Genomic DNA, 26,032 nt, shown 5'->3' with positions numbered 1-26,032 from the left:
ACTGCAAGATTTTATCACAAAAATAGTAAATAGTATAAAGGCAGACAGCTAAATTAGGTATTCATTCTGTATTTTGAAGATTATTCATCTGTGCTTCCCAACATGGCTTGTTAAATTGATATAATCATAATGACCCAATGCAGAGAGGCAACTGCTCATTAGGGTTTGGGGCTGATTTCCTTGGTTGTACTACATGATGAGGCCAATTTTTCTTTTAGTTGAGTTCATTGTTTCAGCTAATTTGAGATTAATCTACCATGACCTTCCAACAGCAAACTTGGCTAAAAAGCCACATTAAAATATTTGTTAAAACAAACAAAACTGAAGTATTTTGACAGGAAATATATTACTTTTAATATTTAGGCATGATCTGGCTAATAGATATAGGATGCTATAATCTATTTTCTTCTGTACTGTTTTATTAGCTGTTACCTTAATTTGAAAATTACACAATCAATGTTTGTGTTTTTATATAAATAAACTGATCGCTGATAGGTGTTGCTGTGGTGAAAGCTTCAAATTAAATCTCAGTGTTTGGAGCCATTCACCTTTTATTAAAGTTTCTCTAATAAAACAATATCGTCACTCTCTGAAATTTAATATGATGCTTTTTTTCTATATTCTCATATTTCCAATACCTAAGTGTAACTTGTCCCTCTTTGCAGCTATATTGCCACTGTTGATCATTCCCTCTTTCTTGATATATTTCATCTTGGTTTCTCCAATTTCACCTTTCTCTCCTCCTTACTCCACTCACCACTATATTTGAAGTGCCAAGGATTCAATTTCAGGAACTTTTTTTAACTCTATACTTTCTTTCTAGGTGATTTTAAATGGGGCCATAGTGTTAAATACAACCTCTTTGCCAATGATATTCAAATTCATATCGCTAATTCTAGTCTTTCCCCTAAACTCCAAATTCATAAGTCCAACTGTGTCTTTAATATTTCCATGTGGATGACTAATACCCTTTTCAAATATAACAAATCGAAACAGAGCCCTATTTACCACCTAGAATTGCCATCCTGCTTTTTCTTGAGTCTATAACAATCTCAGTAAAGTAAATTTCTTCAGGCCAAAATCCTAGGAATCAACATCTTTACCCACTATCCCCATTTTACCATCAAATCTAGTTATATCAACCTGCACAGCAGATCCCAATCCACCATTTCTGTCCATATCTGTTCCTACCACCGTAGTCCAAGTCACCATCATTTCTTGGCTAAAATATTGCTGTGGTTTCCTAACTGCCACCTAGTTTTCATTACATTCCCCCTTTAGCAGGCCGAATAATATTTCTAACAAAATAAATAAAATCATATTACTCCTTTCTTAAATCTCACTGCAGGTCTCTCATTACACTCAAAAATCTAGCACCTTATCATGACTGACCACTCTCTCCAGAAATTACTATAAGTAGAACTGGATACCTCCTGGACATCATCTCATATAACCTTTGCTTTTGATCAGTATGTTTCAGCCACACAAGGACCTTTTTTCATTCCTCAGCCTACCAAGGTTACTTCTGCATGGTATAAACTTATTCAGAGTTTTTCATGACTGGCAATGTCTGTTAATCAATTCTCAGCTCAAATATCAGTTTCTTAGAAACCCATAGGTAGGACATACAAATAAAGTGTCCTTTTATCATTCTCCATAATATTATACTGTTTTATTTTTTTCCATGACACTTTAGCTAAATTATTTACTTAATTTTCCATGTACCTTTTCTTTCCCAAGCAACCCTCCCTGACTCTTGCAATTAGAATGTAAAATCTTGAAAAACAAGGACTTCTGGCTCCTTTATGGCCAAACTTTCAGGCTTAGAACAGTGCTTGTCAAGTAGTTCTTACTCAATAAATAGTTTTTCCAATTTATTACTGTAACATGATTTTCTTTATATATTATTGAGGGCAAATCCAAAGGGGGCAAGGTTCTTCCTACTTAGGATTGTACTTACTTTAATTAGGACTGCTTTAGGGGACAAATTCTTGCATCCCAGATTTTTCAGGATGATTCCAATTTTAAATATGTTTTCTTGCTTTCTTTATAACCGATTAGAATGTCTCAATAATTGATATATTTTAGTATTGAAGAAATCATTGAAAATCTTCCTTAACTTCACAAAAAAGAAAAATTCTCATCAGATAATATTCTGATTTAACTATAAATAAAGCAAATACATGTTTGCTTTCAAAGAGAAGAACTATAAAAGCTTAATAAAATAGTAAAAACAGCTATTTGAAGTCATCAGAGAGTAAACAAAGCAGACAGACTTGATTAAAAAGAGATCAGGATGAGCTAGCCATTTTCCTCTCAGGGTATTCCTTGATTTACTCAGAGGTAAACAGAGGCTCATATAGAAAGCTACATCCTAGAGCTTTCATCAATCTCACAGGATGAGAAGATGAAGATTGGAGTTCAGAACTGTGAAGTCAGCCAGGACATGAAGAACCATGAGCCATAGAAAAATGAGCTCTACATTCTACTCATCTTTTGTCCTCAAGAGAGTTGCCAAATTAGGTGAAGGATTCAGAAGATAAACATCATGCAAAAATTAACTCATAAGAGGTGAAAAGCTGGGCAGCTCTTTGGTAAGTCTCACAGAGCTGAAAAGACAAAATTTAAATTTCAGAGTCTGCCAAGAAAGAAAAGACTTTCAGTTAGGAGCCCTGAAGGTCTAGAAATAAGGGCAAACCAGAAACAGCCACCAGAATCCCTGATCAGGACCCAAAAATCTAAATAGCTGATTGAATTGAGGCAATCTGGTCCTAGTCTAACTCTTGCCAGAATGAACATAAATTCATTTAAAACAATTTTTATGAAATTTAAGACACAATGTATATTATTTAATTAAAAAAAAAAAAGAACTACCAAGCTTTCGACGAATCTGTAAACCAAGAAGGGGGAAAAAAATACAAACAGACTCACAGATGTTTCAAATGCTAGTTATCAGACATATAATTAAAAACAACTGTGATTAATGTGTTCCAGATGACCAAACGAAGTAGTCTGGAATCAATTTTTTTTTTAAGTATCAAATGGAAATTCTAGAACTGAAAAATAGAATTACTGAAATTAAGAGTTCAGTAAATGTGTTTAATAGAAGATTAGATCCAACAGAAGAAAGCATTAATACACTCAAAAATAGGTCACCAGAAAATGCATAGACTAAAGAAGCCTTCAGAGAGATAGGGAAAAATAAGATGAAAATAAAGAAAAACATAGAATAATGCTTAATGGACATAATGCGCTTAATGAAAAAGCTAACATACGTGTAACTCGGATCCCAGAAATAGAAGAGAGAAAGTGAACAGTAACTTTTGAGGAAATATTGGCTGGGAATTTTCAAAACCAGTGAAATATATCAACCCATAGAATCCAGAAGCTTTTGAATCCCACGACTACTTATACAAATAAAATCACCACTAGACACATTTTAGTAAATCCCTGAACACCAAAGAAATAAAATCTTCAAAGAAAAAAGACACTTCACTTTCAAAAAAGAAGCAATAAGAACTTCCACTGACTTCACCACAGAAATTATAAAAACCAAGCAATAATGGTATAAGATCATTAAAGTGTGGAAATTTGATTCCTAATGAAATATGTGATTCAAAAATAAAGGGAAAATAAATACTTTCAGAAAAAAAAATTGAGAGAATTTGTCACCAGCAAACTGTCATTTAAAACAAAGGAAAAAAAAAAAAAAGACAGAAGGTAAATGATCTAATGGGAAGTCTACTAACAAAAGAATAAAGAAAGAGAACAGGAAAAGTTAAATGTGTTTAAAATTAAATGAATACTGCCTGTTTATAATGATAATAATTACTTCTTATGGAATTTAATATATATATAAAATTAAACACATCAGAACTATAAGTCAAAATCTGACTGGGGTCAGGGAGAGTGGGTGGTGGGGATGGAGAGTATGGAGTTAAAATGTTATAAGGCCTTTTGCCTTGTCTGGGAAGTGATGAAACTATCAATTTATAGCAAGTTCTGAAATCAAGGATGCATGCTATAATATTTATGGTAATTAATAAAACAGGTAATAAAAGACTGCAGAGAACACAAGTTAATGAAAGGAGACAAAGACTAATTAAATGTGGAAAAATCTTTAATATTCAAAAAACCAAAATCAGAAGAAAAATATAACAAAAAATTAGAGAAAATTTTAAAAATGGGAACATAGCACTTTCAGCTCAAATATCAGTAGTATTTAATGCAGTATTTAATGAAAATAATTAAATATCCAATTTAAAGACAATGACTGTCAGATTGGTTAAATAAACAACTCAACTACATACTGCTCACAAAAGATAATCCTTAAATATAAAGATACCAAAATAAATGGAAAAGCTGTGTGATGTAAACACTAACAAAAAGGAAGCTAGCAAGACTATAAAAGTAAATCTTAAGGATAGAATTATTGCTAGCAATAGAAAGAACAGTTAATATAGCACAAATCCTAAATTTGTATGCCCCTAATAAAACAGCCTCAATATATATAAATAAAGCTTACATAAGTCACTGATACATTTATAAAACTACCACTACTGACTACAGAGCCCATATTCTTTCTCAGTACAAATGTATGTTGGGTGAAAACAAGTCTCAAAAAATTGAATTTCAGAAAACTGGAAATAAACTGACTACAATTAAATTAAGTGAGAAAAACAACAATAAAAATGAAAAGATAATAAAAACACTCAATAGTTTAAAAATGAAGCACTTAACTTCTAAATAACCCATGTATTACGGGAAATCATAATGAAAATTAGAAAATACTTTTAAATAAATGATAATGAAATGTGCAACATTAAACCTGTAATATGCAGTTAAAGCCATATGTAGAGGCAAATATGTACCCTTAAAAATATATGTGGACAAAACAAAGGCTGAAATGTTAATCATCTAAGTATCCATTCGACAGAAAAACAGTAAACTAAAATCCCCCCCAAAAAATTAGAAGTAAAAGACAAGACACATAAAAGCAGAATTAAATACAACGTAATTATCTAACAATAGAGAAAATCAACCAAGTCAAAAATTGACTATTGAAAAAATACCAAAATTATAAAAAAAATTATTAAAGATGCGAAAACCAAAATGAAGATTGCACCAACAACATTCAAAACAAACAAACAAAAAAGAGATCATTTATACATTATACAGACCATTTATATATTAAAAAGCCAATAATGGTATATCATTGACTTCATGTCAATATATTTGAAAATATAGGTTAAATGGATAGATTTCTTAAAAAGCCCAACTCAACTAAACAGACATAATAAGAAATAAAAACACTGAAGAATCCCACATTTATTATAGAAATTGATCTATAACTCAAAGCCTATCCACAGAGAAAGTACTTGGGGCCAATGGCCTTCACTGCTGAATAGAAGTTAGAATGTTGGTTACCTTTACAGAGAGCGAAGAGAATGGCTAGGAGAGAACATGAGGGTAATTTCTGCATTACTGGTTATCTTGATCTGGGTAGTACTTACTTAGGTAGATTCACTTTGTGAAAATTCATCAAGCTTTTCACTTATCATTTGCCAATTTTTTCATATACATGCTTCAATAAAAATATTAGGTACACAAACACAAATAAAATGTTTTTTTAAAAGATATACATTGTCACACTAGTTAAAACATCAAAATTCAACTATATGCTGTGTATAAAACATGGAAGGTGGCAGAAAAGTTGAAATTAATAAACAGAAAAATAAACATGCAAATGATAACAAAATAAAGCTGATATAAATAAAATCATATCAGGCAGAAAAGAAATTTAAGCAAAGAGCATAATAGTAATGAATAAGGTTACTTCTTAATGATTAAAAATTCAGTAATCAGGAAGATATAATAACAACAAAATCATACAGAAGTTATAATAAAAAGAGTTCAATGCCCAAGTGACACTTTTTAGGCTTTCTCTACATAGATATTAATTTTCACAAAATACTGAATATATATTGAATCCATAATTTTTTAAAAGTTATATGCCAAGTGAAACTTGTAGGTAACCTTCAAATATCCCAGTAATTAAACTGTTTTTGCTGTTAAACTAGCTTTTGTTTTGCTTTTTTATATCACTCTTATTACAACTCTAGCACATTTATTCTCTGTTCAGCATTATTTTCAATGTAGAAGGCCAGGAACTGTTACTGAACTGAGTACCAAATACTGTGTAGCATTGTGCTTGGCTATTTGCCTATAATATATCACTTTAGCCTTCTAATAATCTTCTTCAAAAAGAAGTAGCAACATTAACTATAATTTACATATGACCAAATGAGGAGTATAAAAGTAGGATAATTTACCAAAAGTAAATCAAGTGATAAGTCAGGAAATGGAAGTTGGACAAAATTACATCTCCTCCTTTCTCGTTAGCCTCATTCTTGCCATCTTTGTATATTTAAGAGTCAGGGTCACATTGGAAAAATGTATTATCTACACATGAAAACATGTAAAACACATACGTTATTGCATAACTTAAATATATATAATATATAAATACATATAATTATAATCACATATATATAATAAGTAAAAACTTAGGCTTTAAGAATAAAATGGGAAAACACACAGTATTCCACCAACATGATGAAATACAGTTGTATTTCCTGTGTGGAATTCATCAGACAGTTGTGAAAAATTGCCCACATTCAGTCTATTTTAGGCAGTCCTGTTCAGACTTGCCATAACAAAATTAGTATAATTTAAAAATTTTAACATCTTTTCCACAGAGTTTTAACAGATCTCTCCCTTATGTATTATTATTTCTATTTTTAAATAAACAATTCTTTCACATATTCCCTGGTTTCAAGAATCATTTTCCAGGGCATTCATGTTGACACTATTTGAAATAGGATCTGCATCTCCAAAATGTTTATATTTTCATGATGTTGCTCGAATTTAGTTTATCAGTAATTTATATCAAAATATATAATACCCTTTGTCTACACTCTTGTTTAAACAGCACCCTGGTGGTCCCTCCCCCTTTTTCACATATACTTTTTTCCCCACAAAGAAATAATAAAATATAAATTAAAAAATTCTAGTCCTAGACTTCTCTGTTACAAAAGAGTTAAACTGATTAAAATCTACTTTTCCCAAATAAAGCTATAAATGTGGTAAAGTCACACAAAGAGTAACAAATATAACTGAAGTTTAGAACATTCTTAGTAAAAGGATTAGTGAGAAAATCTACTTCATGCTATTTAACCTAAGACTGAAAGGAAAAATAAGAAGTTAAAAAATGAATAGCCTATTTTATCATAAGAAGTAAGATTATTTCTTCCTTTGTTTAATTTTCAGCTTTAATAAGATTCTTATATTATGAACTGATGTTTTGCATTGGTTATTCATTCAATCACTTATTCATTTAATATAAATTTATTGAGTGCTTCATATGCTGGGCACTATTTTAAGAGCTTTGAATGTGGCAATTCAAAAAAAAAAAAAACCAGACAAATATCTCCACTCTCATGAAAACTATATTTAAAAAGGGTAGGTAAATAACATTCAACACAAATACAGATGGTTCCTGACTTATGACGGTTTGCTTTCAATTTTGAATTTGGATCTTTTTCAGGCTTGTGATATGGTTTGATACTGGGCAGGGCAGTGAGCCTCAGCTTCCAGTCAGCCACAGGATCACAAGGGTGAAAAGCCTACACTCATACAACCATTCTGTACCCACACAACCATTATGTTTTTCATTTTCAGTACAGTATTCAATAAATTACTAGTGAGATATTCAACACTTTATTATAGAGTGGGCTTTGGGTTAGATTATTTTGCCTAACCGTAGGCTAATTTAAGTGTTCTGAGCACGTTTAAGGTAGGTTAAGCCAGGCTATGATGTGTGGTAGGTTAGGTGTATTAAATGCATTTTTGACTTACAGTACTTTCAATTTATGATAGGTTTATTGGGATGTGATCCCATCATAAGTAGAGAAAGATCTGTAGTGAACTATATGTAGTAAGGTAGATAATCATGTTTTATGGAGAAAAATAAAACAGGGAATAGGTTAGGAAGTAGGGACGGGCTTGTCATTTTAATCACGATTATCAGGGAGGTCCTTGCTAAGAATGTAACACTTGAATACAAACCCAAAGGAAATGAGGAAACAGACTATATGGAAATTGGGAAAAATTATTCCAGACAGTAGGAACAGCAAGTGCAAAGGCCCTGAGACAGGGACAGCAACTGCAAAAGACTTTAAGGCCCACTGAAGCAGTCAGTCAGGCAACTGAAGAGGGGAGATGAGGCCAGAGATGAAAGGGGGTGAGGTAAAGATCCTATAAATCCTTGTGCGCAATTGTGCTTCTACAGAGTGCCATTAGAGAGTTTTAGTGGAAGGAATCTCAGATCTGATTTTGTACTAAGATCAATGTGAGTGCAGTACTGAAAGCAGATGGAAGGAGAGACAATTAGAACTAATGTTCTGCACAATATAGACACTAAAGCTGGTTGTCACCTTTATTAGTGATTAAAAGGTCAGCACAAATTCATTTAGAGAGAGAATACATTTTCTAATTAACCACAGATCCTACTTGAGACATTGAATCAATGATCTTTAAGAAAAAAAAAAAGCAGGTAAAGAACTGTGAATTTAATTGTATTCTGCTATACTAAACAAGATGTATCGTGTAGGACATTTTGAATATGAAGATTATAATTTCCTCTATAGTTAGTTTTATATTCATCAATTTAGCAGTGACCAAATAATACCAAGAAAAAAAATTCAGTTATTTGAAGACCATTCTTTCATCAAATCTACGGAGTTCCTGCTAGATGCTAAGTGCCATGATGGATAGAGAGAACTCTGAGATTTCTGCTTCAAGAACTCGCAATCTAGTGGGACTAGAGGGACATAAACATCTAACCACCATGTCAAGGGCTAAATCCTTCACAGAGATCTGTCTCCAGGAAGAAACCCTTGCACCAAATAGACTGTGATTAACAGAACCATATTCAGCTAGAACTATGTACATCTTGCCTAGCTTTTTAATGTATCACATGTGTGTCTTCTTCCTTATTCAGATAATCAGATATTAAATATAGGGATATCATTTACAGTCCTTTCTACCTTTTGTATAAGTAATAATTGTATACATCTCATTTTTTCCATTCTTTAATAGGTAGAGCTAATAATGCTCTCTAAGCTATAGAACAACAGATCCTTTCAATAGGAATGAGTAAGAAGAGAGTGTGAGAAAAGAGTATGATATACAAGAATAACAATCTTCCTTTGAAATTAAAAATTTGATACCCTTTACTTTAAACAAAATAAAATTGAATATATGAAAAAACTGAACATGTTGATATAAGTCAATGTATTTCATGCTTTATTATTATATAAAGGTTTAATCATCACATTAATGATTCAAGGCTTTAGAAAAAAATGGTTCTATGCTATTCACATAGATTCCAAAAGTACAGTAATACTTGCATGGAAATATTAACCCAACCTCCTTCAAAACATAACTCTTATGTATGATGGTTAATCAGTCTCACTAGATATGTCTCTATAAGATCAATGAATAAAATATTTAGGGCAAGAACATATAGAACTTGATCTCTGTAGCTGTAAGACAATCTTTCCTGATAAATGTATTTTTAGTTTTGGGGGATAAATTAGGAAGACAATGGACTTATGTATTGAGATAAAGGAGATTCCTATCTATAAGCATAACTAATTCCATGGTGTACCTGGATTATCCAGGAATGTATATGAACTCAATATACATTTTTTTTAAAGTCTATTAAGGAGCTGTCCCTCTGTGTTTTATCTTACTTGCCAATCAACTTTCTTCCTAAACAAATCAAAGAGCAGGACCGAGAAAATGGCCAAATTTAAAAAGTCCTAAAATGAGATCAGATATCATAAGACATGTTGTGGTGAAAAGCTGGTTGGAAAGGGACTAAAATGAAGTATCTTGGACATCCTATTAACCTTTAATTCCCTATTATTGTCTTTTAAATTGATGTATATTTCTCTTTGCCATTATATTGAGTTTTTGCATACATACCACGGTAACAGCTAAGCTTCTCAATGTGTTTATGCTCATACCAGGATCTTAAAATAGCTATAATTGCCAGATGGAATTCGTTGTTATATTGCTATATTGTTATTTCAATTTCTTGCCATGATATTATAATATTTAGTTTGCTAATCTAGAACTTGGGAGGCACATCATGATTAAAATATCTGCTCCATATATGCTGTGAGAAAATAGTAGAATTGGGAAAAGTTAATAATCGCTTAGTAATAATAATCTAAAAACAATCTATTTATAAAATAAGGATCTACTTTCTTCTCAATAATTGTTATATTTTTCTAGTACTTATCTTGAATGTTAAAATGTAAAAGAAATTTCCCAGTGTAATCTGTAATGATTTAATCAAGGAAATTCAATTGTGACTATTTATTTAAAATAGTAATTTATTAAAGTACTTCACAGAGGAGCCAAGTATGTATCAACAACAAAATACTGGTACTTGTTGAAATTCATGTATCTCAAAACCAAAAGGAGAACTAATAAATGGTTAAACCTCTTGGTGAATCAATGACAAACATTCAGTGACATTTACCTAATGATTATAAAACTGCTGCCCTTGCCCCAGGTGAATAATAGCTCATATTATGATGAATAACCTATTAATCCTTCAAGCTGTAGGTGGAAAAGACTTAAGTTATGCCATTTTAGAGACATACTAAAATGTAGAATAAAATGAGAGATCTACTCTTTGTTTTCTACAAAACAGATACTGGCTATATTCTCCCATAGAAGCCAGGGGATTATAGCATGGTATTTCTTGAACCCAAACTATGTATGGACCCCTTGAAATTATATACCAAAAATTCTCCCTAAGCTAGGTCTCTAGATCCATTTAGGAAATACCGGCATAGTTTGGGGTCTAGATAAAGACTACTCAGGATGAAATCCCAGCCCTGCCCGTAATAAACTTTATTAAGAAGGCCAAGTCACTTAACTTTTCTAAATCTCAGTGTTCTTCAACTATTACAAAGGGAAAATACTACTAGTTGCCTTATAGGCTGACTGTGAGAAGTAAACAAAATAATAAGGACATTCACATTTTCTCTGTTGTCAATGCATTGAAGTATGCTTTTCTGCAGCTTTGTTCCTTAATTGAATAGGTTCTAAGAATCTGTTCCACAGTTTGTTACTACAAAGCCTGAGGCCAAATAAGAGGTCTAAAGCCCCTTCCTGACTAAGGAATTCCTTATAAAATCTGATTACTAAAACTGCTTAACTTTTGTGCATCATTAAATCATTGACTAAATTAAAATCTTGAGTTGAGTAGAAATAAGGATTTATTTTATTTTGTAGATTGTGTTCTCCCTTCTCTTGAACACATGGTAAGTTGACTCACAGGAGGTAAGAGAGGGCTGAAGTGAACAGAGACATAGGTGCACCATCCTGAGATGCAGAAGCATACAAGGACAAATTCTTGTACCACTTCCAGGTAAGTGTATTCTAGACTTTGGAGACAGGAAAACCAGTATTATAAACAGCTTCCTGTCACTTGTTAGGAATAATGAACTATAAAAGATGTCTTAACCATTTACTCATCTTAAGGCCATTAAAGTCAAGTCAAGGAAAATAGACCAGGAAAACAAATCCACATAACTCTTGAGAAACCATGTGGGAATGGATGAGTGGGATGCAAAGCAAATGGGAAAATACAAATGGCTTCATTGAACAGTGTGTTTTTGGGTGGACTCTTTGATCTGTGGAATTTATAATGATTCGCATGTTGAATAAAAATGACTTAGTAAAAACGTGTGATTGTATCTTACAGTTGTAAATTAGAAGGAAAAAATGCTACTATGTTTGATAACAAGTCCAAGAGTACCCCAGAGACATTGCAGGTTCAATTCCAGCCTGCTGCAATAAAGTGAATACCACAAAAAAGAATCACATGAATTGTTTTTGTCTTCCCGGTGCATATAAAAGCTATGTTTACACTGTACTGTGTGCAATAACATGTATTTAAAAAAACAATCTACATACCTTAATTTTAAAAATATTTTATTGTTAAAAATGCTATAAATCATCTGAGCCTTCAGCAAGTCATAATCTTTTTGCTGGTGAAGGGTCCTGCCTCAAAGTTGATGGCTGCTGACTGATCAGCATGGTGGTTACTAACGGTGGCGATTTCTTAAAATAGGGTAACAACAAAGTTCTGCTGCATTGATTTACTCTTCCTTTCACTAACGATTCATCTGTAGCATGCAATGTTGTTCAATAGCATTTCACCCACTGCAGAACTTCTTTCAAAATTAGAGTCAATCCTTTCAAAACCTGCTGCTTCTTTATCAACTAAGTTTATGTAATATTCTAAATCCTTTGTTGTCATTTCAACAGTCTTTACAGCACTGTCACCAGAGTGGATTCTATCTCAGGAAACCACTGTCTTTGCTCATCCATAAAAAGCAACAACTCATCTGTTCAAGTTTTATCATGAGACTGCAGCAACCCAGTCACATTTTCACTTCTAATTCTAGTTCTCTTGCCATTTCCACTTCATCTGCAGTTACTTCCTTCACCGAAGGCTTGAACTCCTCCAACCTACCCATGAGGGTTGGAATCAACTTCTTCCAAACTCCCATTAAAGTTGATGTTTTGACCTCTTTCCATGAATCACAAATTCTTAATGGCATCTAGAATGATGAATCCTTTACAGGTTTTCAATTTACTTTGCCTAGCCTTATAAAATGAATTTCTTAAATAATAACACTTAAAAGTTCAAATTACTCCTTGATCCATAGGCTACAGAATGGATGTTGTGTTAGCAGGCATAAACAACATGAATCTTATTGCACATCTCCAACAGAGATCTTGGTTGACCAGCTGCATTGTCAATTAGCAGTAATATTTTGAAAAAAAAAAAACCTATTTTTTTTCCTGAGCAATAGTTCTCAACAGTGGGCTTAAAATATTCAGTAAATCATACTGTACACAGATGTGCTGTCATCCAGTCTTTGTTGTTCCATTTACAGAACACAGGCAGATTTAGCATAATTTTTAAGGGCCCTAGGATTTTGGAGTGATAAATGAGCATTGGCTTTAACTTCAAGTCATTAGCTGCATTAGACCCTAACAAGAAAGTAAGCCTGTCCCTTGAGGATTTGAAGCCAGGCATTGACTCCTCCTCCCTAGCTATGAAAGTCCTAGATGGCATCTTCTTCCAATAGAAGCCTGTTTCATCTACACTTCTTCCAACAGAAGCCTGTTTCATCTACACTGAAAAGTGATGAAAAGTGTTGCCACCTTTATGAATAATCTTAGCTAGATCTTCCGGATAACTTGCTGCAGCTCGCATCTGTTCTGCATCAGCACTTGCTGCTTCACCTTGCACTTTTATACTATGAAGACAGCTTCCTTCCTTAAACCTCATGAACCAATCCCTGCTGGCTTCAAACTTTTCTTCAGTAGAGTCCTCACCTCTGTCAGCCTTTGTAGAATTGAAGAGAGGCAGAGCCTAGCTCTGGATTAGGCTTTGGTTTAAGGGAATGCTGTGGCTGGTCTGATCTTCGATCCAGGTCACTAAAACTTTCTCCATGTCAGCAATAATGCTGTTCCGGTTTCTTATCATTCCTATGTTCACTGGAGGAGCAGCACTTTTACTTTCCTTCAAGAATTTTTCCTTTACATTCACAACTTGGCTGTTTGGTGCAAGAGGTCTAGCTTTTGGCCTATCGTGACTTTTGACACGCCTTTCTCACTAAGCTTAATTATTTCTACCTTTTGATTTTAAATGAGAGACATGTGACTCTTCCTTTCACTTCAATACTTAGAGGCCACTGTAGGGTTATTAACTGTAGGGTTAATACTTTCAATGTTGTGTGTCTCAGGGAATAAGAAGGCCAAGGAGAGGGAGAGAGATGTGGAAATGACTAGTTGGTGAGCAGTCAGAATACACACAACAATTATTAAGTTCACCTTCTTATGTGGCCATGGTTCGTGGCGCCTCCAAAACAATTATAATGGTAATGTCAAAGCTCACTGATCACAGGTCATCATAACAAATATAATAATAATGGAAAAGTTGGAAATATTATAAGAATTACCAAAATGTGACACAGAGACACGAAGTGAGCAAATGCAGTTGGAAAAATGGTGCCAACAGACTTGCTGGATACAGAATTGCCATAAACATTCAACTTAGAAAAAAAAAGCAGTATCTGTGAAGCACAATAAAGCAAAACACAATAAAATGAGGTATGCCTATAAACACTATTGTGGTTGAGTTCAAAAGAGTAGTGTAAGTGATTTGTGAAAACTATATTAAAGATTCAGTCCCTGGGCTCCATGTGTTATCTAAAAGAATAGATGGAGAGTAAAACAGAAAACCCAACCATCACTACTTACTGATTTCCTATCCTAGGAGATGACCCAAGGCAAGAGACAGCAGACTCATTCCTGATTGGGAAAGCCAACTTTCAATGATCACATGAAGGGGGACAACTGCTGTGACTGGCAAAGGATCAAACTGTCTTTATCAAGAGAGGGATGAAGTCCATTCTGAGACTAGAATTTTCAGAGAATTTATACATAAGACCTAGTTGATTTAAAGCATAATTGATCAGTGTACTATACTAGTTTGCCCTGATCCTCCCTGATTGTGCTCTGAGTCTTCCTCAGAAGTGTTGTTAACTCAAGACTGACATTCAGCTGCTGGTAGGGGAAGAAATAAATTCATGCCAGTTGGCAATGTGGCTGCAGCACTGAGTCCCTGCTGTTACCCTGTTGCTCAGGTCCTGAAGAGTCCCAGATGGCTGGAAAGAGTACCTTCTATGAGACCCACTAACCAGTTCTTTGCAATTCCTAAATATGTGCACATTGTCCAAAATGAATCCAAAACCCGATGGTGGCACACTATACTCTTGTTGATGACAAACAGCATCCAATAGGGAAATGTCTGCTGTCTATCTGGCCTCCTGATAATGTGACTGACCCCCACTCGCTGGTACTCCTCCACTGTGATCACCTGTGGAAACACAACCTCTACAGTGTGTAGTATCTGTTAACTATCTTGGCCATTCGCTCTTCACTAACACCAAACTCCTTTGCTGCTCTGCCTCCACGTGGCCACGGAGGAGTGGCTGAGAGCCCCTCATTCCAGAGCATGCGAGAACAGGCTGAAGTAAAGAAGTCCTCTAAGTTCAACATTCCTGGTCTCAGCCTTCAGTCAATTAAATAAACTTCTGTATTTGGAATAACAGTAAAATATGGGAACATTTTTCCAGATTCCATCCTATTTGCGAGCCTAAAGAATTGGGGGTGATGGTGATTCTTGATTAAGCCTGACCTGAGTATTGTGAACAGAAAGAAAGAAATTAAGTGTAGAAGGCACCTAAGGCCTATGTAAACACAAACTCTAACAACTTCCAACATCAATTTTATACAACTGCAAGGCTTATTACCTCATTTAGTGGTCCAAGTTTAATTTAAGAATCAACTGTCACAGCTTGCTCAATTCTTGGTAATGAGAGGCAATTAACACAAGAGCCTTGTTATCCAAGAACCTTTTAACACACACACCATGAGCAGAGCGGCAGCACAATTATAACTTTAGAAGTTAAAAAGAGCACTATTATTTTTTTCTTTATGTAAAATATTGATCAATATGTTCATCATTAACTAGTCAAAACAGAGTTAGCTCCTAATTCACTTCCAAACTCTTCACGTGAATTCATTTAGTTGTGCTTTAGAAATAAATGCCAAATATTTTGAAATTAAAAAATACTAAGCGAATAGGCTCCTTTGACCACTGTATCATGATAATAATGGAGGGTGATAAGAAAGAGTATGCTTTCACCCAAGAATTACTAACTACACAAATAGCAAATCCAAGGTAAATTTCAAAGTGGGAAATAAGAAAAAAATAAAATAAAATAAAATAAAAAGAGGCACTCTACCTGCTGTAAATCCAGTGTTATTGTCACATAATGGTATTCGATTCCATTCTTAATACTGGGACTCTGCCACCAAGTGTTCTTTCCATCAATAGCATTCGTAATTGGGTGTCTCTCTATTGAATCAGCAGCAGCATGCAAAAGGAGAAAAAAAATCATATGAAGAATTCATAGCTTTTTTTTTAAATAAAAATCAAAACTAAGTTAAAGCCATCATGATGTGAACGTCAAACATTAAAATAAGAGGCAGCAATTCATATCTTTAACAGAATTTGATTAATGTAGACTGTTTTTACAGCATTTACAAGATAGTTTGAAATGGTTAAATACTTCAGAATATAAGAGAAGAAGCTGTTCAGCACTCTGGCCATCAACTAAAATGGGCAACTTTAAAGATCACTATAGAAATTAAGCATGAAGAAATAATACTGAAATCTAATTGATGTGTCAGTCATTCAAAGAAGCAAAAACCTACTGTTTGAGGCAGTTCTGGTATAAACGCCTGAATTGTGGCTGAAAGGTACTTGAAGATTTACCCTTCTGACACATTCAAGACTTGGGCGACTCAATACATATCTGGTTTCAATATAAAATGCTGTCAAATTCATCCTAGTAGGCTTTTTGCAGATAGTCCTTAACTTGCCAACTTCTATTTAAGCCACTATTTAAAAATGTAATGAAAGATACTCCAAATCTCCCATCCAGTGTTTGCCCATCCCCATAATCATGAGCTCAGTGGAGGGGCCTGGACAATAATGGCAAACAAGGAGAGGATGGCACGTGAAATTCCATCCCAACCACACAACATGGACCTTCCCTGGCCTCTACTCCAGACAGATGAGAACAGGACCTACTGTGAGAACTCAAGGGGAGACTAGAGAAAGAAATAAGAGATGTGGACAATCGTTGCTATCTCCTCTTACAGTCCTGTCTTACAGTTCCTTCCTTCTTATGATCTCCCACACTCACAGATTCCTCATCTCCTCCATGCATCTCACAGCAGCGACCATTACCTCTGGAATGCCAAAACTCTCATTCACAATCATTGGTTCTTGCCTGACATCTTTTTTTCTATTTCCAAGTTCTGGTTCTCCCAACTCATGCATGGATGAGGATGGCAGGAGTAGAGATTATTGGAGACGTTCCTATTCCCAGGACTGCAGTAAGAGAACTGAACTTCCTAACATCTCCTTTGAAAGTCAGCCTTTTTGTCAACAGAAATGTAAAGAATGGAGGTCAGCTTCCCTGCTACTCTTCTGTTCATTATGGATTAAGTATGCTTTGGGGTGTCAGTCTTGAGAACTGTTATAACACTAATTCTTTGAGGAAGATGTTTCAAATGAATGGACTAAGAATACCCTGTTAGATGGGAGCACAATCTTTTTTTTTTTTTTTTGTAAACTAAAGGAATACTTCATATAATGAGCAAAACATATCACTATGAGGAATAATCATGGACTCAATTTGCCTAAGTAATGGAGAAATCTAGCCAGGTGTTTGAATGATAATGGTGATGGAAGAGCATAAGACCCGGACGATGAAGTGCTGGAGCATGAGGAGCTAAGTAGTCCACCTGAATCCACCACTTAGTACTTAACTGACCGTGGGCAACTCACTTAAACTCTGTGTCATTCTCGAAGTAAGGATAACAAAATCCACTCCCAGCACAGGTCCCCAGAATGCTAACATTCAGAAAAAAGTAAAAATGTTTTTTAAATGTGTGTGAGAGAGATCTGTGGAATTGATATAAGAGCTCCAGCTCTTTATTTCTCCAAGTAACAGCAGAGTCCAGTCTACTCTTGCTACCATTTAATACATCATCACTATTGTTTCATAAAATGGAGGACACTGAAACACCACAAAAATTAAAAAAAAACACAGTATCAAAATACAGGCTAATTCTTTAAAAGGTATTCATTATATTTTCATTAAAAAATTATAATGTTCTCATTTTATCATTTTGTCATGGACTAGTAAAATTATCTTGGATGGGAACTCTCAACTCCCAGGGTTACCAGAAGAACATTACAACAATTAATATTATAACTATTATTATGCAGGTACATAAAATCAATTATGTATCAGTTCAAAATGTGCAGGGTTCTGAGTCTTTAATGGAGACAAATTAGATTTAATAAAAATTTTGAAAATAAAAACCAAGCAAAAAGAAGACCTCAATGCAATAGGAGTCTGCTAGTTAAGTAATATCATCTTCAAAAATTTCTGAATATTCATTAAATTTGCCATTTTCAAACTCTGCATTTTTATTACATATTAATTTTATTAATGTAGCTTGCTATAACTTGTTTGACTGAAAATGTAAAGGCTTATATCTTTGAGTTATTTATGATAATATGACTATATAAGACAGGACAAAAATAATCTTTTTTTATTGGTAAATTATTTAATTCAACTAAACAGCTGGATGGACTTTGTCCCAAGTCTTATCCCATTAGCAGTCCACTGACATAAGGCATCTTATCTCATTAATGAAAAATAAAATTGCTGAATAAATTGACTAATTAGCACTAGTTAACCTGTTCTGCTGAAGCTAGTGAAAGTGTTAGGTCTTTCTAATCACAACAGATACCAGAAGCATAACTAAATTTCAAATAAATGCCCTTGGTGGTACGAGTGGGTGCTAAAATTGGCACATGAGGAATCAGAACCATAAATGAAATATTACTGGCATTGCTTCTGAAGAAACACAAATTATCACAGCAAACAGTCCTTAAACATCCTCCTGAATATTCTTTACAGACTGGGTTTAATATATAATAGAAAAACACACACATTTCCAAATCATACTTGTGGCTCATAGGTAATTGTGAGAGGAGCTATCTAATTGGAAATTTGATATCTGCCACCTCAGGTCAAATTGATATGAGAATTAGTCACAAAAAGGAAGCCTGGGAGATGAATCAACAATTAACCATAATCCCCATTATGGAATTTTAATCATAATTAATTTGCAAATACTGATTAATTGTTGGCATACTTCCCTTATTTAAAAAGAGATAGAATTTGATAACATCCTCAACAGGGATAGTTACTCAAGTCAATCCAATGCATTTGAAAATTGGCGAGGGAATCCTTGATGAAGTAAACCTTTCAAATAGCTATTTTAATTGGAAAGCACAATCTATTAATAGTCAGGAAGTTCAAGTTTCCTTTCCTTTGTATGGTAATTAAATACAGACCTCCCAGGTTTATTCTACCTGTTCACTGAATTTGTGGAATTTTATTATCTGTTACTCCAACTTCTACTAAAATATATTCATGTGGATTATTGCTAAATTTTCACTCTTGTGGGGTATTATTCCTTTTAAATTTCTGCTTCCAAAACAGGATTTTGAAGTGTAATTACACTGGTAATTTAAAATTAAATTAATCACACGAAGGAAATCTAGACTGTGAGAAGTTTTAAACACATACCACAAGTAAACAAAATGAGAAATACTAAACATACCTCATACATGCCTTGCTTTACTAAAACAATTAATTAATTTTGTTTCAACATGAAATGGATTAATTTGGTGAATACATCTCATCCATTTTCCCAGCCACAAGTGTCCACTCAGTTATCTTCTACCCGAATTTTTCCACCTTCCTTCCATCCTGTCTCTGTGATTGTATAAGTTTCCTTCTTTTTCTCTTTTGCTGGAATGCTTTTCCCTCTTATCTCAGGTAACTCAGGTTTTTAGAGCCCTTCTGAGTCTGACCACCAGCTTAGAACTTTCTTTTCCTACTTCAGTTCCCACTGATGTTTTCCTTAGAAATTCTAACATCATTGATAACATATACAGCAAGGTATAGCCCTGAGTTTACTGCTTTGAACATTTGTTTAATTGCCCTCTCTATCCAAGTCTTATCTACTCTGACATTGTACTTGTAGACAGGAACTATAAATATTTATATTTATATGCATACATATATAGATAACTATGCATCTATACACATACGTATACATGTATAGATGTATACACACACACGTATATAATTTTTACGTATTTTATCTCTCCAACTCTCACTCTCTGCCTAGCCCTTCCTAAATACACATCCACACACTTCCAACCACCCCCATCATTTCCTTCCATTCATTCTATGCCTCCAGGCTTTCTCACATTCTCTATGAAATCATCAAGGCCATTCATTCTTGTACCAATGGTAATTTCTCTCCATCAGGCTTCATCTTCTTTCCTAACAAACCTAAAGTTCATTATCTAACAATTCATTTATTTTCTGGCTGCTACCTCAATTTTCTTGCTTTTGATTTTTCCCCAGGGCTCTGACCTAGGTCTTTTATCCTTCCCATTCTATAAAAGAACAGCAAACAGATAGGATGTGTCCCAATATCCCCCGCTCCTACACCCATAACAATCTACACCATAGAAAATAACCACACTTGAAAACACTTAAAAAACAAGGAAGGTTTCCAATGCTTACCATCTTTGGTTTCTCAACTTTTTTTTTAACATTCTGTGATATACAAGACCAGTAATCTTATTCACAAAAGTCCTAATCCTCCAGACATATTAATGTTTTCAGCATCTCCAAATTTTATAATAGTGACGGAAGTATGCATTCTTCCCTTTAATCAACTCCAAGAAAGAAGGTAAAGTGCCTCCGAACTTTCTTTTGAGATAAAATACACAAATTGTGAGAGAAAGCTTTCTTCATTTTATAAGTATTACAATTTAAAATAAAAGGAGAAGAAACACTAAGCAAAATTTTAAATAATGTAACTATGAAGCTTTATCCCCATTATAATTCTCCACACTGACATTAAGTATTTGCTTCATTAATCTCCCCAATATTTGATAATTCCCCAATGTATATCTGTAAATCAACCTCCATCTATAGGATTATCTCACACCATTCTCCCCTTCTCTATATAAATTCTTTACTCATTAAAACTAATTACTTATAGTCTCTGAACATATCATGCTGTTTCATACTTTCAAGACTTATGTAGTTTTTTAATTTAATGCTTTCCCCCTTTCATTTTATTAATCTTTATTTTCTCGTAACATGGGTCACTTTCTCCCAGTAATCTGTAGATGTTCCTTTTGTACTCAATTTACTTTTCTCTGTCTCCTGTTTCCCCTCTAAGTCCTTTAAGTCAAAGGCTATATGTGATTTAACCCTCTGCTCCAGTACAATGCACTGCTAGTAGCCGATATTGAAATGCTTGCTGAATAAATGTATGAAAGAGTCTGAGCTATCAGCGTGGTTCCTCAAGGCATCCAAGAGGGCTTTGTTTGATAGCTCTCCTTGTGTTGTTTAAGAACCTCCATAGTCTAGTTCCTGCCTCTGCACCAGACTCATTCCTATCCCCTGCCCTCTGACACATTCAGATCAGCCATTCCTAACTACTTCTAGTTCCCTGGGCAAGTAATATATTCTGTCTTATTCTGATCTCTTTTCCTGGCATTCCTTCTTCTCTTCCCTTTGCTTTACCTGCTCAACTCATATTAGATCTTTAGGTACTACTTCTGGCAAGCCTATTCTATACCAGGACTGAATGTATGACCCTCCCCTTTCTCCCTGAAGCCCCTATGCTCCTTCTCTCCTTAGTACTCACCACACTATGCAGAAATAGTCTGCATTTTGCCATTTCTTCAACTTGAATCCAGGGACCTCTTATTCCTGTTGAATTTCCAGCACAGTACCTGGCACATAAGTGGCCAATGAATGACTAAATTCTGCATTAATAACCACATCCTCAGAGACTCTTCTGCAAGTAGTAAACTTAAGGACTGCCACAGTTCTTCAGCTAGAAAACCTCCTCGAGCACCATACCTGCTACACATAAGGAATTCCAATAATGTTTGTCAAGTGATGGAGAGGGGATGTAAAGCTCACAGTGGAAGAAAAGTTCTAGAAATTTTTGGGATTACAAACTGTTTGACTTTAATGCAGTTTGGCCTCAACATCTCTCAATTATAGACCCTACCCAGTGCCATACAAATTCATCCTAAAATACATACGGTATGGACTGCTGCTGTTTTGATTGCAGATTCGACACTGTGGGTTCCTCACGGGCTGCCCAGGGACATGCTCTACCAATTTGCAATACATTTCAGGTCCTTTTTCTCCACATGTTGCATTTGTAGTGATGAGAGCATTGGAAGCGAGGTTCAGGACAGCAGGGAATAAACCTGAAAAAGATGGACAAATGTAGGTGTGTGGGATGATTTTGCTGCATTTTAAAAAGAAATTAAGATAGGATGTTTTTCAGATCATTAAATTAAACAAAAAATGAAATATCAGTGATGATTAAATACCTAGCTTAATTAAGTACATTACATAAATAGCATGTTTTACCAAATGAACATTTTTTTTTCTGGGTCTTACATATGGACTCCAAAGCTATCTTCTTAATTTTTAACCTCTAATACTTAATTAGTAAGTCTTGCCTATAACACACTCTTTAAAAAAATCTTTTGTTCATATTATTGGCACAAGTCTTACTGAAACTTTCATCCTGCATTTCAGCTATTTTATATTTAGTAGTAAATGGCAATCACATGTAAAGATTTTGAACAACTATGTACCTGTTTTTCATGGTCATTTTTATGCTCCAATATCATTTAGCATAAATGGTTATTGTCACTTATATCCAGACTGGAGAAGATAGGAAATGACGAAAAAATTTGGAAAACCAGGAAAACCATTCTTGACTGCCTTCTGTGCTACATAGACATACTATACAGTGATATCTCACCAGAAACAAGTCATCACAGTAGTCCATGATCACATACCACAAATTACTTCTAAGATAAAATAGAAGTGTTCTGTTTGCTTAGAAGCAATCTCATAGGCACATTTCACAGTAGAGCCGGGGAGACCTTTGATTCCATAAAAAAAAGAAACCTCAATCTTTTTACCTTCTATAACTTACTCTCAATGCTGCTTGATATATGTCTAGTTTTTGCACTTTATAGACCTCTTTTCAATGACAATAAAGTAAAGTCACTTATCAGAAGTCACTCTTTAACTGAAAAACTCATTTGGAGAAAGTACATCTGAGATTATAGATAATTCAACTCAATTTATGTAAAGAACATGCTAACCATCTAGGTGGTCTCTGCTCCATACACATGACAAGTAGGTCTATATCAATTCAATCTCTGACAGAAAGTCCTTTATTGACTAAATCTCATGTCCTAATATTTACTGACAGTCTCTAGAGTTTTGAGTTTATAAGTGCTTTATGCTTTATTGTCAAAACCTAGCACATGCTGGGTACACAGTAAGCAGTCAATATATTTGTAAAATTAATGAATTATAAATATTGGCTTTGTAAACATTCCTCTGTATCATCTGAATAATAATAATAATAATAATAATAATAATAACAACAACAACAACAATAATAACATCCAGCATAACTGAATACTTATAATGTGTCAGGCACTATTCTGTCAGAGTCTGTTCAAACACTATCTCTGTGGGCTAATTCACTATGCATGACACCCATGCAAGCTACATACTATTATTACCTCTATTTTATTAAGATGTTCAACAACTTGCCAAAAACTGTAGCTATCAAGTAGCAGAGCTGTGATTTGAGTGCAAGCAATCTGGCCCCAAAGTCTATGTATGGTCTCTACAAATGTTACATGAAGCTCCCAGAAATCTAGTGCTAATTTGTGGTCCTGGTTAACCTTAGAATTGCATTTCTTTAATAGAAGCAATAGTACAACAAATAAAAAATAATTTTAAGTAATTTGAATCTCTATTGTAATCACTCTCAAAAATTTAAAGAGATAAGTGAATATGTAAGACGAGGAAGCTCTTCCCTCAGTCACTCTCAGGGTCTCCCAAAAAGCTTCCTCTAAACAATCGTCTATCTTTTCCCTCCCTCCCTACACTCACCAGTCTCTAAAATTCCTCTGATCCTGCTGTTCCAATCCAGCACCCCCACCACCACATTAGCCCTCTTCTCTAGCTAATAGTTATTTGAGGTTTCCAATTTTTCTTCTTTTCTAGAAGTTCAGAACTTAACCTTTTTACTTAACTGCAGTTACTATCTCATTCATTCTTTCTCTTAAATTTCTCTCTCTCCTTATCTCTATGCTCTGACTCCAACTCAATGAGACATTCTGTCAAGGTGATATGAGTCAGCTAATACGATTACTGGTCAAAAAACTTTACCACTCATAAAACTATTGTTATTTATTTCGGGAGAAAATGTGAAGTGTTTTACGAAAGATTAAGTACTTTACAAAGGTTGATTTTTTTTTTAATTTTACCTGTGTATACAAGGCTTATTGAAAAATATTTCAGTTTTGTGAAATTTGTCATGTTACAAATTTAAAAATAATTTGACCAACCCCAGATCATTATTCCCTATCTCTAGACATTTTATTCTTTAGGTTGGTAAATGATGTATGATTAAGTAAATAAGATTTATCTGTATATCTCTCTCCTCTGTCATTAATCATTCCTTTGCATTTAGCTGTACAATTATTACTTCATCAAATACACGTTGAGCACATACTATATCAGATACCATAAAAAATTGGGCAATTAAAATACTATTATATGGGTTTATTGTGGGGAGTGGTTATGAGCTGAATTTTGGAGGAGTAATAGAAATGTATTTGGCATAAAAAAGGAAGAAAGAAAAAGCAAACATACCAGGCAGAGGAATAGTACATGAGTATGAACTTTATACTGAAAGCTTACATGGATGTTGAGCAACTGACAGGGCACTGCATTTGTAACTGTTCTAATCTGTTAGATCATGTGATTGTGTATAGATTTAGAAGTAGATATAGATATAGATATGGATCTGGATCTAGATATAACATAGTTATGTATAGATTACACTTAAGAGTATACATAATGGTTCACATATATATATCAACACAAACTATTGCCTATTTGTCACTGTTAGTAGTTTGTTTCAGTGGGATTTTCCCCAGGTCTTTAAAATTACAATTTATAGTGTAAAATGATAAATAGTAAAAAGGAAGGTTATGCTGGAAATCCTGTTCTTAAGAGGGAAAAACATCTTTCTGGCCTGCAGGATGAAGCCCCTTCTAGCCCTTCAAACAAATTTCCTTTCCTTACACAAAAGCCACCTCACGTAGGAGCCACTGTTTCTAAACTGCCTTAAGACATGGTCAGTTTGTCTCTGAGATCTTTGTCTCCTTCACCTCTGACTAGCCTCGACCTTGACCTGACCTCGGGTTCTTTTTCATAACAATGGGTAAGACTCCCTGTGCCCCCTCTGGAGCAGCCCTAAGGAATCTACCTGAAGTTGGGTAGGCCTGGACTTTCTCAGATCTGAGGAATCACAGGAGGGAGCCAACAGGGGAGGATGGCTGGTGAAAATTATTTTCCTGTATATCTTATGTCCCAAAATATAGAATTGGATTACCCACCGGATTAAATGAATATAATGTGAACAAAATCGCATGGCTATAAATAAAAGGATTACAGATATGGAAGTGACATTGATTCTGAATATTTCATATTCATTAAATAATATGATTTAATCCCTCAGTAACCCCATTGTGTAGGTTTTAATAATCCCATTTTACAAATGAAGAAAATTCAACTCAGAGAACACAAATAATATGCACAAAGTTATGAATGAGTAAGATCAATAACTAAGATTTTAACTCAGCTTTTTAACTCAGAAGGCTAATGATCATCAGAGCCTGAAGGAAAGCCAAAACCTGGTCTTCAGCAGAGTTTATCAATTTACACATTTAATAAAAGAAATAATTTACCCAGTCACCACCCTTCTATTGTTTCACAGAGTTTTCCAATCATCAACTAAAGATGTCAATAAAATTTACATTTACTCTCTTTCACTTCTTTCCATTGATTTATTTCTGTTACGCTTATCGATCATGTGCTCAAAATTAACCTTTCATAATTTAATAGTCTTGCTTTGTGGTCAGGGAACAGCTGCCTTTTGAAATTTTATTAGCTATTTTGTTGTTTATTTCAAATAATCAGTAAAGTGTATTGGTCAGGGAAGATCCCCAATTAGTTGCTAACGATCAACTTGAAGCTTTTTATTGAATCTGCAGCAGGCTGTATTATAG

At 34.2% G+C, this 26,032-nt stretch overlaps 1 protein-coding gene across 1 annotated transcript in view; it reads right to left on the bottom strand.

Annotated features, from left to right (window-relative positions):
• LAMA2 (laminin subunit alpha 2) overlaps positions 1-26,032 on the bottom strand; it is a 518,385-nt gene that overhangs the window by 380,459 nt on the left and 111,894 nt on the right. The window contains exons 2-3 of the mRNA XM_072965855.1: positions 21,956-22,126; positions 15,969-16,081 (exon numbers count right to left, since the gene is read on the bottom strand). Coding sequence (XP_072821956.1) covers positions 15,969-16,081; positions 21,956-22,126 — 284 coding nt within the window. The remainder of the gene's footprint in view (positions 1-15,968; positions 16,082-21,955; positions 22,127-26,032) is intronic.

Source organism: Vicugna pacos, chromosome 8 (assembly GCF_048564905.1).
Source record: "Vicugna pacos chromosome 8, VicPac4, whole genome shotgun sequence".
NCBI classification, from domain to species: Eukaryota; Metazoa; Chordata; class Mammalia; order Artiodactyla; family Camelidae; genus Vicugna; species Vicugna pacos.
This window is presented reverse-complemented; position numbering and strand designations above follow the sequence as displayed.